Source organism: Bos javanicus, chromosome 18 (genome assembly GCF_032452875.1).
Source record: "Bos javanicus breed banteng chromosome 18, ARS-OSU_banteng_1.0, whole genome shotgun sequence".
Lineage (NCBI taxonomy): Eukaryota > Metazoa > Chordata > Mammalia > Artiodactyla > Bovidae > Bos > Bos javanicus.
In genome coordinates, this window is record NC_083885.1 from 61,094,572 (window position 1) to 61,106,199 (window position 11,628).

Genomic DNA, 11,628 nt, shown 5'->3' on the forward strand with positions numbered 1-11,628 from the left:
AAAGGAGCTGCAGGAAGGATGGGAAATGTTACTGGACATTATGTGTCTGGATAAAATTCAAAGTCTTCTGTTACTAACCTGAAGACTGGATAAGCAGAATGACTAGCAGTCTCCATCAGTTCAGTTCAGAGGCTCAGTCGTGTCCAACTATTTGCAACCCCATGGACTGCAGCACCCCAGACTTTCCTGTCCATCACCAAATCCTGCAGCTTACTCAAACTCATGTCCAGTCTCCATGGTTACTGCCAAATGACTGTGCTTTCTGAGCAGAGGAGCAATCCATTTCATCTTCTATTCTGCTAGAATGCAGAAATAACCACCATCAGCTTTCCCACTAGGAAACTTTTTCTCCAAGGCCTTCACTGAAAAAAAAAAAAAGAAATGGATTAAATACCGAGCAGCCCCTCTGGAAGCCTTAGGCTCTGAGTTTCTTGGGAGAAAACCTCAGCCTCCTTGATCAGCAAATTCCTGCTAACTTTCTGGACCAGCTCATTCCTCAGGCAGCAGATGACGGGGTTCACCAGGGTCAACATGATCGTGTGGCAAAAAGTCCCTCCTTTTTATAGCTCAAGCCACGTGGTCTGCCTGGGGCTCAGGTACACAGAGAAGGGGCGGGGCGGGGGAGGCTGAGCAGCTCGCGGAGGTGAGGGAGACCACCAGGATGTGGGAAGAGTGGGTGGAGAAGGAGTCCCCTCGAGGAAGGCAGGTGCAGGCCTGAGCCAATGATGCAGAGCCGTAGGACATGCCAGGCCCTGCCACGGGGCCTGCCAGGGTGCACACGGCCACAGGAAGGATGCCAGCGGCAGGGGCCGGGTGGCCGCGCACACCTGCTCCAGCAAGGGCATGCTGTTGCAAAGGGAGTGGTCCAGGATGCTGGGGCCACAGACGGGGAGAGGACATCCAGGTGAGGGGCCCAGTGAAGAAGAGGAGGCAGTCCGCCCAGCCGCCGGGTCCGAGGACCGGGCAGACGCGCATGTGTGCGGGGCGCTGGGTACCACCCGAGCGGCGTGGCCAGGCAGCGGTCAGCGGACATCCCAGCCACAGCAGGGGCTCTGCGGGGCCCAGGGTGAAGTCGAGCCCCGTCTGGGCGAAGCATCCTGCTCCGGAGACAGTCCCACGTCACGTGAGGCGGTGGGCCAGCAGCTGCGGGGTCACGGCTGAGGTGAAGCCCACCTCCAGCAGCGAGAAGGGCCGCAGGAAGGAGTCCCTGGGGGATGGCCCGGCGGCAGTCGGCCAGGGTCAAGGTGATGATGAGCAGGTTTTCCAGAAGGGTCAGCGCCTAAGTGATAAGGAGCACCGCGAAGGGGAGGAGCTAGTGACCCCCAGGAGCATGAACCAGCCCCACCCCCGGCCCCGCTCCGGGGGGGTCCGCTCTGCTGGTTCTGTGTGTAGCCTGAGGGCCGAGCTCCTGGTTTGGTTCTGACTCTCTAGGGCTTAGCCTCTTTGGCGTCTCCTCAGTAATGCAGGGATGGGAAGAGTACCCATCCCATGGGGGAGTCGTGAAGAGGAAATGAAGGAAAACTTAGAACAGGGCTCGGCTGGTCAAAAACACCCTCCTGGATGCTCGCTATTATCTGTATGTAGTGGAAGAAATATTTCATCAGAATTTTCCAGGACTTCCCTGGTGACCCAGTGAATAAAAATCCACCTGCCAATGCTGGAGAGGCAGGTTCCATCCCTGGTCCGAGAAGAACCCACATGCCTGGGAGCAACTAAGCCCTTGTCCCACAACTACTGAACCTGAGTACCCTAGAGGCCATGCTTGGCAATAAAAGAAGCCACCACAATGAAAAGCCTGGACACGAAACAAAGAGTAGCACCTGCTCCCCACAACTAGAGAAAGCCTGCATGCAGAAACAGAGACCCACGGCAGCCAAATAAATAAATACAACTATAAGAAATTTTTTCCTCTTGCCTCCCACAAACCCTGTTATTTACTTATTTATTTGACTGCCGTGTCTGTTGCTGCAGGCCTGTGAAGTCTAGTTCCCTATCTAGGGATTAAACCCAGACCCCTTGCATTGGGAGCGGGGGGTCTTAGCCACTGGACCACCAGGGACGTCCCCAAACCTGTTATTTACTGATTAAATACTTTGTTAATCCATTGAGGGGTGAGACCTGTTACCTGAAGGGCTTTTATTGTCTATTGAGTGAGTTCATATAGATTGGAATCAGAAAAAGTAATATAGAGGACTGGGGTTTTGCATTTCACAGCTATTTATTTATCTGTTTGCTTATGTTTATGAATGGTAATGCCCTATACTTTTTCAGAAGTGCATGTGTCATTACCGGTTTTTTTGCATTGCTGTGTTTTCTCAAATAGAGCATACAGTTGTAATGAGCACCCAGATCAAGATGCAGAGTAACAACAGCACCTTGTGTCCCTTATAGTCACAACCCCCCTCCCAAAAGGTCTTTCCTGGTGACTCAGTGGTAAAGAACCTGTCTGCCAATGCAGGAGACCTGGGGTCCATCCCTGAGTTGGGAAGATCCCCTGGAGGACGAAATGGCAACTCATTCCAGTATTCTTGTCTGGAAATCCCATGGACAGAAGAGCCTGGTGGGCTACAGTCCATGGGGGTGCAAAGCATTGGACAGGGCTTAGCCCCTGCTCATCGCAACTTAGAGAAAGCCCGTGTGCAGCAATGAGACTCCACTGCCCTCAAAAATAAATAAATTAATTAATCAAATTTTAAAAAGAGGAGTCTACTGTTAAATAAATAAAAAAAGAAAACTGCATCTGATTGATTTAGGACATCTATATAAAGTTAAACTTTATATATATGTGTGTGTGTGTGTGTGTGTGTGTGTGTTTAACCCATGCCCCCTGCAGTGGAAGTATACAGTTTTAACCACAGGACTGCCAGGGAGGTCCTGAGCCAAAGTAAATTTTTGCTCCCCTTATCATTTGTCTACTGTGGCAACCAGTTTAGGGTAGCCAAGGAAAATGCAGGGGGGCAAGGTAAATCTGAAATTCCAATAGACAATGAATAAGCTTCATTTATTAAATGTGCATGTGTCATGTAATTTAGGATACATTTGCTGGGGACATGGTTGTGCCTAGTGTAGTGAAGTAGTCATCCTTACCTCTTACCTCCTCTTTCTCTTCTGCCTCCGTACTCATCTCTCCCAGCAAACAGAGCTGCTTGAAGAAGAGGACTAAGTTGCATTCCATTTCATCCTCTTCCATCCCTTTGGGCAAGGCTGGACTCAAGCATGATGCTTGTTAAAGGCTTTTGTTGCTGCGGCAGAAGTGATGAAAAAAAATGCTTTCGTTGCTAGAATTAACATCAGAGATTTTAAACTCCCCTTCTCTTGATTCAGGCACAGCTAGGCTTGGGGTCCCCCACACTGGAGTGTGTCAGGTCACGTGCAGACTGTGGGGACTGGAGTCGCAGAAGAGGACTGGGAGGGAGCAGGGTGAAGTGGGGTCCTGAGTCTCACAGCCCACACTTCTCAGGGTCCCTGATGGTCAAATGAATTCAAGTGTCCCCAGAAATAATCAATAAACTATCTGTAATAGGAATAGGAAAGAGTTTTATCTGAGCCAAACTGAGGACTACAGCAAGGGAGACAGTGTCCCTATAGCTCTGGGAAGCTGCTCCATTGAAGCCCAGTTTCCAGCACAGTCTTACACCTCATCCAAACAAAGCGCACGCATCAACACGACAGGGTGCATTCCTTCAGGGTCTCAAAAGAGACAGACTTAGTGCAGAGACAGCGAGGCAACAGCTCCCTGGTGTCTGGGAAGGGAGCCTTATCTTTCAGGGAGTGTTAACAGGGACGCCATGAGAAGGGAGTTACTCATCCTTATCTCCAAAACAGACTCTCTTTACCTCAGTGGTTAAAGCAGATGAGCTGCGAGGGTTGGACAAGCTGTCTTAGCTCACACACAGTTCAGGATGAACCATGGATAAGCCAAAATGACTTCCTCATTCCTCAATATGTGAACATTTTCTCCATCATGAACATATAAAAATCTTAGAACCCCATGATCCAGAAATTCTACTTCTAAGAATATATCCAAAAGAATTGAAAGCACATTCTGGAAGATATATTTGTAAACACCTGTTCACTGCAGCATTATTCACAGTAACTAAAGCATGAAAGCAAGCCAAATGCCCATTGACCAAGAAAGGGTAAGTCAAATGTGATATGTGCCAACAATAGAGTATTATTTATCGTTACAAAGGAAGGGAATTCTAACACATGCTACAACATGAGGAACCTTGTGGACATTTTACTAAGTGATATAAGCCTGACAGGAAACACTAACAAATATTCTGTGATTCCACTTAAGTAAATATTCTGTGATTCCACTGGAGTGGTCAGTTTCACAGAGACAGAGAGCAGAAGGGTGATTGCCAGGAACTGGGAAAGGAGAAAGGGGGAATTGTTGATGACTGGGTGTAGAGTTTAAGTTTTGCCAGATGAAAAAAAGTCCTGGAATTTGGTTGGACAAAATGTGAATGTACTTAACGCGATTGAACTGGACACTTAAAGATGGTTAAAATAGTAAATTTTACTTTATGAATATTATACTGCAACAAAAATCATCTTGGAACTAGTCCCTGAGGGTAACCACAGAGGAGTCAGGGCTGATAGCAACACAGCAGATGCTCCCCGCCGCCCAGCCCCATCTCCACCCCAACAACCCAGGGGTGAGGACTGTCTTCTGTGCTCAGGACTCCCTGCTTTGGTTCTTGGAGATGTCTCAGCTCCAGGCCCGTAAGGCTTACCCTCAGCCTCCCTGACTGACCCAGTGCTCCAGGCTCTGCTCCAAGGATCCAGTAAGTCTTGGGTCACCCTCTTCTGTAGGAGACTGGGTGCTGAGTTCACGTCCTCCCAAAGAGACCTCTGCAACCCCAGAGTGCAGAGGGTCAGCCCAGCTCCAACTTGAGGGTGGAGAGACCTGTTTTCCAGATGAAAACAGGAGCTGGGATATATAAGTCTGTGTGAGAAGAGGTGTGTGGGGGAGAGGGGTAATTGGATCAATGTCCTGACGATATAGGACTATATTTGACTCATGTACAACCAACAATTGGACTTCCCTGATAGCTCAGATGGTAAAGAAACTGCCTGCAATGTGGGAGCCCTGGGTTTTATCCCCGGGTTGGGAAGATATTCTGGAGAAGGGAATGGCAACCTACTCCAGTATTGTTGCCTGGAGAATTCCATGGATAGAGGAGCCTGGAGGGCTACAGTCCATGGGGTCGCAGAGAATCGAACTCAACTGAGCGACTAACACACACAACCAGTAATCACCCTTATATAGTGGATGTGACATGTGGACCACTGATTTCAGTCTTCACTACACTGTCTGTCCTCTGTATCTGTGGGTTCCTCATCTGTATCATGGGGCAACTATAAGGAATTAGAGAATCTGTGGATTTCGGTATTCATGAGGGAAGCCTGTTTGGTGATTTATATTAAATCACTTTTGAGTTTTCTATATCCAGCAACTGTGAAGTTGGCTCTATTATTTATCATTGGGAGCAATTTTAGAAATACTGGCAAAATACACATAACAGAACTGACCACATTAACCATCTTTAAGTGTATAGTTCACTAAAATTAGGTATATTTACATTGCTCTGCAACCAATCTCCAAAACTCTTTTCATTTTGTAAGACTGAAACTGTGTCTGTATTTAATGATAACTCCCAATTCCTCCTTCATCACAGCCCCTGGAAAACCACCATTCTACTTTTTAGATTCTTTGGCTGGTCTAATAATTATATTGACACGAGACAGATTAACAGATTTAGTTTGTTATGTTTGGGAGCCCCATGAAAACCCTGAGGCTCAAGACAGTTAGACAGTTCTGGCTCAGAGGCTACTCTGAGCTAAGGAGAAGAGCGTAGGGATCTGGGGCTTTGAGGGGAAGGAAGACAATGCAAGGAAGATGGGACGAGCAAATGCTTGGTGAACAAATGTGCAGACAAGTCTTTCTGAGATGAAAACTTATCTGGTGATAGCTCTCTTCCTAGTATAGACCTCCCCCATCTGAATTATTAATATTTCAATCAGTTAAGGGAGAGGCAAGGAGCTCCTCCTGAGTCTGCTGTGTCTGAATTGCCTTTAGCCCCAAATCCATGAGCCAAAGTGGCACATTTTGGGGAAAGGGATTTTGCTCCCCCTCACTTCTCTTCAAGCAAACTTTCCAATAACTGAAACATGTGAAAAATCCTATTTATGTTTGAAGAAACCAAACTCAGAGATGCAGAACTTGCCCCATGTGTCCTTGTATCACCTGCCCCTCATCACCCCATTGCTTCATGGAATTGGACTCCCAGGGCCAAGGGAGGGATGGACATTCTAGATGACTTTGTGTCTTTCTTTCTCAGCAGGTCTGAGCCTCCTCAACTATGTCGAGGCTGCTGTATCAGTATGTTCACCAGTTTGGTCAGAAGTTGGTCCAAAGGCGGCTGCTGGAGCCCATAGCAGAGCCTGAGAGTCCCACAACTTATCTGGACATTCTAGACCTGGTCATCTTGGGTGTGGGCAGAGGCCTGGGAGCTGGCAGGTACATTGTGACTGGTGCAGTGGCCAAATACATAGCTGGACCAGCTATCATCATCTCCTTCCTGGTGGCTGCCCTGTCTTCTCTGTTGTCTGGGCTCTGCTATGCCGAATTATGGGCCCAGGTACCACGTTCTGGTTCTGTGTATCTCTACAGCTACGTCACCATGGGACAACTGTATGCCTTCATCACTGGCTGGAACCTCATTCTGTCCTTATTTATTGGTAAGAGGGTGGGGAGTGGGAAAATGTGGGCTTAAGATCTGGAAACTGAGAGACAGGATTGGGATCTTCACTCTTTCATGAGAACTTAGTTATTGAACCTGCAGAGGTGAAGTGCGTAATAATGGCAGGAAAACTCCACAATGTCATTCAACTCAGCTCTGTCCTGTTTGCCTTAAATGACGGACCAAGAACCCAAAGTACAGGGAAATGTAGGGAGTTCCCTGGATAAGAGGGAGGCATATCCCCCAGGCTTATCCCCTCAACAGATTGAAATCTTTGGTCAATTGTCTTTGTAGGATTTTCCTTTACCCCTATGTTTGAATTTTCAACCCTCATCTTGCAGTCCCTCTGTTCCTATTTCCTGTGTTCTTTCCTCACATAGTATTTATTTCCTCCTAGCATATTGAGTAGTTGACCTATTTTGTGAATTATCTGGGGCCTGCTCTTCTCACCTCAAAAAGAGAAATTCTTTGAGATTGCGTATTTGGTCCTTTTTTTAAGATATCCCCTGGTACTAGGTAGAGGAGTACTTAATTTTGTTAATGAATATTCCTTCTTCTTCCTCCATGCAGCCACTGCCTGTGTGGCTAAGGTCTGGAGCTACAGCCTTGACAGCCTGATTGGGAACCACATCTCTCAGGCATTAGAGGGGACTTTCTCTCCGTATATGCCCTCTTTCCTGGCCACGTTCCCAGACTTTGTCGCTCTGGCCCTGGTGCTGGTGATGATTGGTGAGAAGGGGACAGAAACAGGATGAGAAGAGTGGGGTGTGGAGCAGGAGCTGGGGATGGAAAGGCTTGGGTGGCAGAATGTGGGGGGTTAGGACTAGAAACAAAGGTGGCAGGAGAGGAGGACATACACGGCTTCTATCCTTGGCACCACTGACAATTCGGGCTGGATCATTCTTGGTGTGGGGGGCTGTCCTGTGCATTGTAGGTTTTGAAAAATCATTGTTGGGCATTGAGTAGCATCCTTGGTACCCTCTGCCAACCAGTCCCTTGGCAACTGCTAGTCTGCTTTCTGTGTCTATGGATTTGATTATTCTGGATGCTTCATATTCCATCTTTACCACAGGAGTACTGGTTCCAGGAGCTCGTGTGTCATCCCTGGTTATCAAAGTACTCACAGGCATGAATGTTTTTATTCCAATCTTCATGATCATCTCTGCCTTCATTAAGGGAGACCTGCACAACTGGCAGCTTACAGAAGAGGACTACAGATCGAACACGTCTGGATCCAGTGACATCTATAGGACTGGAGGGTACTCTTGGCCATAGAAATGCACTTGGGTGGAAGTGAGGGCTGTGGGTACAGCTGGGAACGTGATGGGGACTAAAGACAGCTGGGCTGGTGGATCCAGATAATGGGGATCCTGGAACCCAGGACTTGTGGTCTTGAGGGAGGATCCAGTAGAAGTGGCTGAACTCACTTAACCCACTTTCTTCCTCATTCCTTCTCTCACCATAGCTTGGGGCCTCTGGGTTCTGGAGGGTTTGTGCCCTTTGGCCTTGATGGGTTTCTTCAAGGAGCAGCTCTATGTTTCTACGCATATTTTGGTTTTGAAGTCATTGTCACTACAGGTAACATGGTCATGGCATGTCCCATCAGGGGTGTGGGCTGTCCCTGGGCATAGGAATTGGTAGAAGGTGAACCCAGATTTTGGAGGTGCAAAAGGAAAGAGGATTTTCTGATTTCATTCCAGTATGTTTTTCTGATCCAATATTTCCTTCTATCCAGCTGGCAAGGAAGCCCGAAATCCTCAGCGTTCCATCCCCGTGAGCATGGTGATCTCCATCTTCATCTGCTTTTTGATGTATTTTGGTCTCTCAGCGGCACTCACCCTCATGGTGCCCTACTACCAGATTCATCCTTACAGTCCTTTGCCACAGGCTTTTCTCCATGTTGGATGGGACCCTGCCAGATATATCATGGCTGTTGTCTTCCTGTTTGCTCTTTTATACAGGTCAGTATCATGGTTTTCTCCCTGTCTACTGTCAGATTCTTAGGTATCCTGTCCCTTGGCATTGAGACACAAGAGAACAAGATGCATTACGACATGTAGACAGGAAAGAGATGCCTCACTCTGTACTGATGCTCTACATCCTCACACATGTTCCCATTTTGCCTTCCAGCCTCCTGGGCGCCATGTCTGTCATGTCTCAGTTGATCTGTGAAATGGCGAATGACAGGCTCCTTTTCTGGGATCTTGCCCAGATCCACGCCCGTACAGGCACCCCTGTCATGGCCATAACGGCTTCTGGATTTCTTGCAGGTAAGTAAACAAAGCCCACTCCTTCTTCTGGTCAAATGTCTTACCTTGGATGTTTATACTGGTTTTCACTCCCTCCCCACCTTGTTCATGCCCTCATTCTAGGGATCATGGCATTACTCTTCGACCTCCTTGATATCATTGAACTCATGATAATTGGGGTCCTGCTTGCTTATACCCTCGGGATATTTTCTGTTCTCATCCTCAGGTGAGAATTTACTACATGTTGGCTGAGGGTTTTAGACTCGTGGGGATTGATGAGGAGGTAATTTTCTTCTATCTTCATGCTGCCTTATAATTGTCCTGCTGGGCTGAAGTCCAGAAAGATTTTAATTAGACTGCATGATGTTCCATGAGTAGGAGCTGCTATTAATATTGCCTTCATATCTTTAATTAAGGTACCAACCACGTCAAAATTTTGTCAAGAATGAGAAAACAGAGGAAGAAACTGAGATGGAGCCTACACTTGAAGGAAATCCTTTGGACTCTGAACCTGAAGCAGGAACCTCAAACATTCTAAAGAGTCTGTGGTTCCCTCCCAGCACCATCCCCACCCAGAAATCTGGCCAGATTGTCTATGGATGTGCCTTCCTGCTTGGTGAGCAGTTGGATCTCACTTTGGTGGTATTCTGAAATTGACAAGATAGGTTGGGAGCATATATTTTATCAGTTGAGGAATCTTGGAGATATGATGGCCCTTCCTGAGGTGGGCAGTTTCGGGAGGGATATGATCCAAGCTCTTGATCTATTTGGCTTCTGGAGTTGAAATTGTTCTCCTCCACCTTAAGTTCTCCTGATGCTCATCCTGAGCCTGATCCTGGCCCAGTGGCCCAGCCAGGTGTTCTCTGGAGACCCCATGCTCACAACAGTGGCTGTGCTGCTGCTGCTGCTCATCACTGGGGTCACGGTCATCATCTGGAGGCAGCCCCAGGACCCCTCTCCTCTTATTTTCAGGGTAAGGTGACTTTATGTGCCCAAAGTGTCTACCTTGAGTGAATGAAGTCTGCATGCTTTGAGATCTAAACATTCTTTTCTGGACCAGAGAAGAAGGGGAATTTCTAAAGCAAATGGATCTTTTGCTGATCCATGCTAAGTGTTTTAGGTCCTCAATCTGAGTAGGCACTGAACACACAGCTGGAATCAAACTGGAGTCTTCTCACCCATGTGGGTATGGTCATGTTTCAGACACCCAGGGTGTGTTCAGGGATGGACTGACTTTGCCCACAGGTCCCTGCTGTGCCTGTCCTCCCACTGGTGAGCATCTTTATGAATGTCTACTTGATGACAAAGATAAACACTTGGACCTGGACTCAATTTGGCATCTCTAATGCCATTGGTAAGTGGTTTTCTGGGATAAAAACTACTACTGACTGACTGAACCCAACCCTCTTCCTACTATGTCTGCCCCAAACTTTGTCAGAAGCCATAATAAGAGGTCTACTGGGCATTAGTAAGTGAGGAGAGTGCCTATTTTCCTTCTCATCATCTCATTTCTTTACTAGGATTTGTCATATACTTTGGATATGGGATCCGATACAGCTCAGGGTAGAACTGTGATCAACAGCCACCAGCTTCCATCTCCCAGACTCTTGATGAAGATATCCCTAGTGCTTATTCACAATAGCCAAGACATGGAAGCAACTTATATGTCCATCAGCAGAGGAATGGGTAAAGAAGATGTGGTACATATATACAATTGAATATTGCTCGGCTATTAAAAACAATGAAACAATGTCATTGGCAGCAATGTGTATAGACTTAGAGATTGTCATACTGAGTGAAATAAATCAGTCAGAGAAAGACAAATATGATATGATATTGCTTATATGAAGATCCTAAACAAATGGTACAAATGAAATTATTTACAAAATAGAAATAGAGTCACAGATGTGGAAAACTAATTTGTGGTTACTAGAGGTGGAAGGGGTGAAATGATAAGCTAGGAGATTGGGATGAACATATACATACAGTAGTACATATACATACAAAAATAGATAACTAATAAGAACCTACTGTAGAACACAGGAAACTCTTGTCAATACTCTGAAATGGATGAAATGGAAAAGAATCTTTAAAAAATGTGGATATATGTATATATATAACTGACTCACTTTGCTGTACAGCAGAAACTAGCATAACATTATACATCAACTATACTCCAATACATTTTTTTAAAAATAAAAATGACCAAGCATTGTAATGGCACCCCTCTCTAGTCCTCTTGCCTGGAAAATCCCATGGACGGAGGAGCCTGGTGGGCTGCAGTCCATGAGATCGTGAAGAGTTGGACACAACTGAGCGACTTCACTTTCACTTTTCACTTTTATGCATTGGAGAAGGAAATGGCAACCCACTCCAGAGTTCTTGCCTGGAGAATCCCAGGGATGGGGGAGCCTGGTGGGCTGCCATCTATGGGGTCACACAGAGTCGGACATGACTGAAGCGACTTAGCAGCAGCAGTAGCAATCATGGTAAAAAGAAAGAAAATATTCCTAGCGGTGAATAATCTTAACCACAGGACATAGAGGCTGTTTGGAATCTCTCCGTGTACTTGAGGATCTTCTGGTTCAAGGGGCACTCTGAGTCTCTATGGATTGTGAAGGTGGGATGTA

General features: G+C 46.8%; 1 protein-coding gene across 1 annotated transcript; it reads left to right on the forward strand.

Annotated features, from left to right (window-relative positions):
- Positions 1-7,266: 7,266 nt before the first annotated feature.
- Positions 7,267-11,203, forward strand: LOC133231011 (cationic amino acid transporter 3-like). Its single transcript, XM_061389167.1, has 4 exons — positions 7,267-9,614; positions 9,805-9,971; positions 10,244-10,352; positions 10,519-11,203. Exons 1-4 carry the CDS (start codon positions 9,470-9,472, stop codon positions 10,563-10,565), a joined length of 468 nt encoding a protein of 155 aa, XP_061245151.1. The 5' UTR covers positions 7,267-9,469; the 3' UTR covers positions 10,566-11,203.
- Positions 11,204-11,628: the final 425 nt, after the last annotated feature.